The following is an 8,498-nucleotide window of genomic DNA, read 5'->3' on the forward strand; positions in this document are numbered from 1 at the left end:
CGCGAAGAATGAAGAACTAATGACAGACAGCTTACTGAGAACTTTCCAGTTATAAAACCCAACAGCACAGCGTCCTTCCAAATAAGGGTGGGCCACAACCCAGTGCCCGTTCTCCTTATGACTGCACCTTTAGAGGCAGCTGGTACAACCAAGCTCTGAAAGGGAACGGGGGAACCTCCATACCCCAACCACTGCTCCGAATCTCCCAGGATCAAGCCCAAGCCTCTGTCTACTGACTAGGCTTGTCAAAACCTGGCCCCCAGCATCTAGAATCTGACGTCTGTTTCTCTATGTTTTGTGAAGAGAAAAGTCAGAAGCAGTAGCTTGTGGAGGGGAGTGAGTTTCTTGCTGGTTCTATCTAGACCAGGGAGAGAAAACTTCTTGCCTCTCTACCTTTCTCATGCCAGTGTTACAATTTTATAGACAAGGTAGGACGAAAGCCACCGGACAGACACATATAGACCTCACTGTGAGAAACTGTGTCACTGTAAGAGTGTTCTCTCAGAGGGGGCGCCTCCTGGACCCTGCAGGGATTCTCCTGGAGAAACAGAAACTCTTTAGCACTCCTTCTCTCAAGGTCCCTACTACACAACATTGAGGAATCTAGGCCAGTCATGTAGTACACCCCCAAGGCCAATGGGTTGGGATTTGTCTCGCAAGCCCATCTGTTCCTGACTTTCCTTCAGTCCACCCCGGATCCATGATCCATTTCTGATCCCAGAATGGCCATGTCTGGACACAGAACTGTCTGTTAACAGAAAAACACCACAGGCATGGTGTTAAGAAATGTTTATTGTGCTTGGTGTGGTGTGGCACATGCCTGCCATCCCAGCACTCAGGGAGGCAGAGGCAGGCAGATCTCTGAGTTCCAGGCCAGCCTGGCCTACAGAGCCAGTCCAGGACAACTAAGGCTACACAGAGAAACCCTGTCTTGAGGGCAAAGAGAAAGAAATGTTAGTTTTTCCTTTCATTTAACTTAATAAAACAAGCAAGATTTTACAAAGATGAGAAATGCTTTTGATGGGCAGATGAAACCTATATACAGAACACTAAGGTAAAAGACATGCTGAATAGTTAGGCACCAGGAGCTCAGGCCCAGTTGCCAGTGTGTCCCTGGGCAGGTGCTTAGGGAAGGAAGCTCGTGGCTGGGTCAGTGCCTGGCAAGGCTTCTGGTGACCTGAGGAAGACACCAAGTTGTCCTCTGGGTCAAAGGGAGGCAGTAGGGCCTGGGTTGTGTCTCTGTCCCTTCTGGAGGAACTGGCAGTGATTTCTGATAACGCCCACGACCGTGTCCCTGCCGTCTTCACATCACTGAGTCTTTGTGCTCAGTGTCTCCTTGTACTGCTTCACGACTGTCCCGATCCACTCTGAGGTTTTCTGCTTGGCTTCCTCCCAGCTGACGCATGGCTCATAGCCCAGGTCGCGCTGAGCTTTCTTGTAGGAGAAGGCGAATGTGCTGTTGCTCAGTGTGACCAAGTGGCGGTTAAAGGGAGGCCTATAGCTGTAGACTGGACGCAGCAGGAAGCTCACCGTTTCCAGCAGGAAGGCAAGCCAGTAGAGCAGGGGCAGAGGGAGGCTCCAAGTGGGAAGGTGGAAGCCCCATTCCTTGCTCAGGGTGCTATTTAAATCATCATAGCTTTGGTGAGGGGTGTCATCTGAGATGTAGTAGAACTGCCCTTGGATGCTTGGGGACTTCTTGGGGTCTCGTAGGCCCTTGGCTGCCAGAACGTGTGCCCAGGCCACATTGCCCACATACACTGGGTTGACTATGGAGAATTTGCCAGTAACTTGCAGAATACCATTATTTTTCAGGGACCCAATTATTGTGTTATAAAGGAATGAGCTTCTTTCCCCATAAATGTACATGGGCCTTAAGGCACAAGTATGCAACGTGCCACCATTTTTCAGGGTGCACCCATTGGCTGCTAGCACTGCCTTCTCGGCCATCTTTTTGCTGTATGGGTATGGGTCAGGCCATGTACTTTCTAAATGCTCTTCCTCGTGGCCATCCAAGATGATCTCCTTGTAGGAGTTGGGTCCTGCAACATCAATTGAGCTGGTGAAGATGAAGGCTGGCACACTAGCTTGGACACAGGCCTCCAACAGGTTCTGGGTACCTAAGCACGGAGAACACACTGTCAGCATGAACAGATGAGCCAGCGGCCCACCATGTACACAGTTTCTGGATTGTTCTAAGCTTTTTGCCCAACAATGCAGCCTTTACAGGTTAGAGTGTTCCTTTGTTAAATGGATCCACAGTTACCATGCTATAACCAGGGGACAGCAGGTAGCGTCCAGAAGGTAAGCATTGCTAGGTGTTTGTGTCCATAGCCTTGTGAATATGATGTACATATTCGTTTAGCATGAATGTGTGTGACTGGATGCTTTTTTTTTTTTTAGAAATTGTTATTTTAAAATGCACCAAAATCTCTTGTTCATCTATTCCTAATGTGCTCATGAAATCAATATAATTCTATGCATAGATTCATGCATGCTTCTTAAAAATTATAAAACCAGATCGTATTTTTAGAATATGAACACAAATAGTTCTTTTAAACTAAGAATTATTGAAGAATTAACATCATTCAAGCTCAAGGACAGTTGTGTAAGGTGATATACAGGTTACCTAAACATTTTAGGTGTTTTATTTTTTATTTTTTATGAGAATCAAACCTGTCACAAGGACAAGTAGTCTGAGTCAAGGGAACAAACGAGTTTTGGGTTTTGGGACATGTCGAGATACAGTTGTGCTCCTGATAGTGTATAATAATGTTAAAACATTCTTGGCTCTATGACTTCATTTACCCTGTTATATAAAGCAGAGGGGCAATAATTATTCCTTCTTGTTTTCATTCAGGAACACAGCACTGACTGACCTCATCTATTGCTCTCTCTAGAAAACTAAAAGAGTTTGTGCTCCTCCTGCTGGGCATTCCTATAATGGCACAGCATCGTGAGGCCCTGAAAGGCTAACAGAACTAACTAACAGCCTGCAGAGCAGGCACTGGCAAGGTCTAGGTCTGGCCCAAGGCAGGTAGTGGGTGAATGGGGGTTGTCAAGTGCTCAGAGTCGGAGTTCAGTCTCCTTGGCATGGAGGAAAATGAAAGAGCTTTCTTTGAAGCTCCGGTGACAGGAAGGTGACCTCACCTCCTGGGTTACCTACTTGCCACCTGCAGGCCTTATCTATGTCGCGGCACTGAGCTCTCTCAGAGCTTCTCCATTTTCATCTTCTCCTCCTCGCCAGATACTCTACCTTTCAGATTGACATCTACGATGGTCTGTCGGGGAATGACACCTGAGACGTCAATGACAGCAGCGGTGTGGATGACAACAGAGATGCCCTGGCAGGCTCTCCTCAGGCACTGGGCATCCAGAATGTCTCCCTCCAGGACTGTCACCTTGGTGTTTGTCTCTAGGTCTGTGGAACACAAGACAGTCATCGAGATGCTTTTCTGTGGGCTAGGATGTTCCCTGTACACAGGTACCAGCCACCTGGGTCATTGAAACTTATCACAGGGGGAGGAAAATATTGGAGAGGGAGCTGGATATATAGAAAGGAGGAAAAAAAACCATTGTTTCCCATCGCAGGAAAACAAATCTGATTAGGAAGCAGTCAAGTGTGCCTGGGACATAAAACTTGTTCAAGAGAGTGGTGCGAAGTTGACCCGCTCATCAAAGAGTCTCAGGAGCGAACAGGGGGCTGGAAAGAAGTGGGACAAATAATTAGAATGTCTGCCCTGGGGATTTGATGGGGAACCCACTCTTGGCAGTGGCAGCAGAGAAGGAAGGCGCGCCACCAGTGCGAATCTTGGGTGGCCCCCTGCCAGAGCCTGGCATTTTCTGCGTCTCTGCTGAGCACAAGAGGAAGAGTTAACTCAGTAGCAATTGCTTGGCCTACACGGCTCAGCAAGATCAGAAACACTGGCAGGAAAATGAAGATGGGCCCAAGTATGGACACGATGGAATATCTCCCACGAGGCAGTACCAAAACCAGGTGCCAATGCTCTAACTGTGGCTTTCTCCCGGCATTTGCATTGCCACCCATCTCAAGGCGGTGGACCCAATGCCGGTATCTTCCGGTTCTTCTGAACTCTTCCAATAACCCTGTCTATTCCTTCATCACTTAACTCACAAAATGAGCTGTGTTCCACACGCAGTCTGTGCCTGTACCCTATGTTTGCCATGCGTCTTAACCCGCGCCCCAGCTTCAGCACTGTGTTTCCTTCCTTGCCCAGCTTCAGCACTGTGTTTCCTTCCTTTCCTGCTCACGCTTCCTGGAGACTGGTCCTCTAGGCCCTACTCCACAGATGAGGAAAGTGAAGCTCAAGAAGCATGCAGACACAGTTATGGCCACAGCTACTAGGGACCCTTTGCTTGCTCGCCGCCTGCACCTGTGCCATCAGCCCGTTCTCCGGCATTGCTTGGAATCAGTTTTAAGGAGACAGAATAAGGTCATTCAACTGAACTGAAATTGCCCGTGAAGGCAAACACTGAGAAAGGCAGACGTCCAGGGCTGAAGATACATCTCCAGGAACACGAATAGAGTGCTTGTCCCTAATTTTCTAGGAGCCATGTCCTATCCAGGCCTCTTCTCTCATCATACAACTCCCGAGAGGCTAACAAGTGTTGGCGGCCAGAGGGTTGAATTCTCTGATTAGGATCCTATCTACCCACTCCTGCCTGCTTCTCCTTTGCTGCTGATATTAGATCAGTGATTCTCAACCTTCCTAATGCTGTGACTCTTTAATACAGCTCCTCATGCCATGGTGACCCCTAACCAGAAAATTATTTTCCTTGCTGCCTCATAACTGTAGTTTTGCTACTGTTATGAATCGTAACGTAAATAGCTGTTATTCAGGATATCTGATATTCGGTCCCTAGAAAAGGGCCATTCTACCCCCAAGGGGTCATGACCCACAAGTTAAGAACCATTGCTCTAGATGGACTGGCTCAGGGATGTGGCTGTGATAAGAGATGAGGAATCCAGATTTGTGGTGAAGAAGACTGTCACCCAGGAGCCATGTGGTTTGTTTTATTTTAGCTGTGGTATTTGGGCAAACCAGTGAACCTCCACACTGTTCTTCTACAGAAACAGAGGGTAGAAACAGTAGCTACATTCCAGGAAAGTGACACACAGCCAATGAGTTGTCACCGCAGCATGCCCTACAGAGCCTGGCACAGAAGGGGTGCTTCTAGCAGTCTCCACTCTATCCGTACCCATCGGGCAGATGTCTCTCCGGACCGAGCCTTGACTGTTTGCAAACGTTGCTGAGGCACCAGGATTCTAACAGATAGAATTGACTGTGTATTAAGGTTGGCTTTCTGGAAGAAGCACTGCAGATGACAGGGGAGGAAACTGACATTGGAAGAGGTCAAAGACAAGAAATAGAGGATGGGCATCATCTCACAGAGTAGGCAGTGCAGAGTTACACATGAAACTGAGAGGGGGCAAAGAACTAGCACGGGTCACCTAGAGACAGTGGGAAACACTGAAGGTCCAAAAGTTGGCCCAGGACAAAATAATAGCGCTTAAGTGAGGGCCCCTCTGTCTTGTTCCCTGATCCTCATTAATCAGATGACATTGCTAATCATTTTTCTTCTTCTTCCAACTCTACGTCCTTGCTGCCCAGGTGAGTAAGCCTCCTTTTCTACTTTTCCTGCAAAGTTATTTTAACTTTGGGGTGGAATAGATGGTAAAATATACTACAAAATCCAGTCAGACCCAGTTTAACAAGTTCGCAAAAGAACAGCCTGCACCAATGACTTCTGCAATCTTATTCTTAGTGATGAGAAACTCTATTGAGGAGTGGTGAGGAATTCATCAGAACAGTCCTGGCGAGGTTTGGATAGTCCTGCTCACACTGGCTTTGTGTCTGTGCCTTGGTATGACCTCTCGCATTCACTCAGAAATTCACGTTGGCAATCTCTGTCTCTTTCTGTCTGCCTGTCTCTGCTCCTACCCCATATCTCTGCCTCGCTATGCCCCTCTCTGTTTCATATCTTTTTACCTTCTATTTTACTTCTACCCAAAATGCTAAATGGAAGACCCCCCCCCCACCCCAAACACGAGCAAATGAGAGCAACACAAACAACTACATCAGTAGCAATTAGGAGAGACAGGGCACTAGTGCTGAGCCCTCCAGTCCAATGAGGCTATTTATGGATAGTACCCAGCAATCGTCAAGTCCATGTTAAAAAGCTACAGCAAAGGGAGAGAGAGAGCTTGTCAGTCCAACCTCAGCCTCTCCCAGACCGTGCTGCATCTTTTATGCCGCGTGGTGTGTCCCCTCTTGATGAATGTGGACATGGAGAAATGTCATGGCTGTAAGTGTCTATTTATTAGACAAGGGAGGAACCCTCCCGGAATCCAGTCAGTGTTCACTCTGCAGTCCCACCCCACATCCTCAAGTTCACTTACTGAAGAATTCCTCCCTGGTTTCTGGTTTGAAGGCTTTATCCAGGACCCTGAGCTCCTCCAACTCTTTCTCCTGCACCAACATGCTGATGATCTTCCGGCCCAGAAACCCTCCTGCTCCTGTCACCAGGCAGCTCCACCCAGGCATGGCCAACGCAGGAAGGGGATCGCAGGGGGAGCCGGATAGTGCTGGGTGATCCTGGAGACAGCCAGAGAGAGACCTGGTGATTTGCCCAAGCCCAGTTCTCACACCAACCTGTCATAACACAGTTCACAAGACATGGGGCAATCTCAGCATGGCACTAAGCAACCTATTTCAGTGTGTACTAAGAAACTGTCAGGCTCACAGGGGTGTGGCTGTGTTGCAAGACTTCTCCTTTACCTAGATGCCTGTTGCAAGCCTAGGTCATTTTACCTGTGCATCATAACAAAAGGCCACAAACTGGGGTTCAAGAAATCCTTACCAGGTGTGGTCAGGGTACATAAGCAGTTTGTGGAACTCAGAGAAATGTTTACTTAACTTCGTTGGCTTTAAAGGGTGGGGATGAGGAGAGTCACAGAGTGAGGCATAAAGGAAGGGGTCCGGAGTTTCTATGCTCTTGGGCAATACATCACTCTCCAGAAACCTCTACAGCTTCTGTGAATTGGGAACACAGGGAATTTCCTACTGGGGATCTGTTTTGGATGTTTCACTTATGGGCGTGCTTGAACCCCATTAGCCAAGTGCTATCTGACTGGGTGCGTGGCCTAGTAAGTCCTGTTTTTGAAATGTCTCAGCATCCCTCCTGTGAGGGTGTAGGACAGAAACCAGTGTGTATAGGATGGCCACTCAGATTTGAGTCACTTACCATAGAGAAAAAGCACAACATTTAAATGATAGTGTCAAAATCCACAGCCTAGTGTTGTTTGCTTGTTTGTTTCTAGCACAGATTTCTCATGTTAAGCAAACATGTAATTCAAAAATCTACCACACCAGTGGAATTCCATTCAACCTTTATGAATACGTTCAGTGCTTCATACTATCTGAGTATTGTCTTCCAAGACAAGAGTCAGCTACTACACTTCCTTGTCCAGCACCTCCGGTTCCAAAGCACAGCTTCTGGAAAGGATTCACTCTCAGCCTCTCAGGCACCTGGTATGATTGGGTTATGAAATAATATTGCAGCTTGCTCTAGCATTGCTGGAGGTATAGATGTGAAGTAGATCTCCTTCAAATTAAAGCCCATTTCTTTCTTTCTGTTCTCTCAGGGGCTCCTCCTTTTCTCTCAGTTCATCCATACACAAACATTTTTGAGTTTGGAAGGGGCAGTAGGTGAGGCCTCTTGCCCATTTAGACTGACTGCCACGCAGCATGCTAGTGTAGTAAGTAACTTTCTCCTGTGTGGTGGTAGGGTTAGCTACATCTTGTAGCACTGGTGGGCTATCTGGACCACTAGCCAATATAGCAGCATCCACAGTTAACCCCCGGTTCCATCCACTCTACCCTAGACCCCAAGGAAGCCTGAAAGATGTTTTCATGGGCACCGTCTCTAGCCTAGCTTTTTCAGTTGCTTTAATCCTGGTTCTTAGACCATAGACTTGGTGGGTTGGGAGATGATTATTGAAGTGATGTGAGAAGCCAAATGTTATATTCTTGCACCTGTGTGTGTGTGCACATGCCTACACACACACACACACACACACATACACACACACACACACACACACACTCATTTAATCTAACCTGTGGCTTGCATGACTTCTGTTTTACACATCAGGCAGGAGAAAGCCCTCTTTATCAAATACACTTTCTCCTCCCACAGTAGTAGGTAAAAGATATACAGACTTCAGGAAAGGTTTGGTATAAAACATATGTCTTCTGTGGACTTTTATCTTCAACCATCTTGTCTCTACTTAGGCTCCTCTAAGATGTCAGCAATACTTTTTGGTCTAAGAGGAGCCCTGAGGGAGCATTGCTCATGTAGAGTCACTGCCCTCCACCCCCTCCAACCAATACTCAATAATCAGGTAAAAGTGACTCAGTTTACCATTAATGCCTGTTATACACTTCAAGGATTCTGTCTCTCTCTCTCTCTCTCTCTCT

At 47.4% G+C, this 8,498-nt stretch overlaps 1 protein-coding gene across 1 annotated transcript; it reads right to left on the reverse strand.

The window, feature by feature from the left end:
- Positions 1-774: 774 nt before the first annotated feature.
- LOC311583690 (3 beta-hydroxysteroid dehydrogenase/Delta 5-->4-isomerase type 1-like) lies at positions 775-6,699 on the reverse strand. Its single transcript, XM_084757474.1, has 3 exons — positions 6,419-6,699; positions 3,254-3,418; positions 775-2,117 (listed from the first exon to the last, which is right to left on the reverse strand). Exons 1-3 carry the CDS (start codon positions 6,561-6,563, stop codon positions 1,309-1,311), a joined length of 1,119 nt encoding a protein of 372 aa, XP_084613600.1. The 5' UTR covers positions 6,564-6,699; the 3' UTR covers positions 775-1,308.
- Between the last annotated feature and the right edge of the window lie 1,799 nt (positions 6,700-8,498).

Source organism: Acomys minous, assembly GCF_964271855.1.
Source record: "Acomys minous genome assembly, chromosome: 14".
Taxonomy (NCBI): Eukaryota; Metazoa; Chordata; class Mammalia; order Rodentia; family Muridae; genus Acomys; species Acomys minous.

Bases quoted from the DNA above. Each gene is read 5' to 3' on its own strand.
- LOC311583690 (XM_084757474.1), bottom strand. From the start codon at position 6,563: ATGCCTGGGTGGAGCTGCCTGGTGACAGGAGCAGGAGGGTTTCTGGGC. The intron at 3,419-6,418 runs GTAAGTGAACTT...TGTGTTCCACAG, and splicing joins AACCAGGGAGGAATTCTTCA to ACCTAGAGACAAACACCAAG. The intron at 2,118-3,253 runs GTAGAGTATCTG...CTCCGTGCTTAG, and splicing joins CGTAGATGTCAATCTGAAAG to GTACCCAGAACCTGTTGGAG.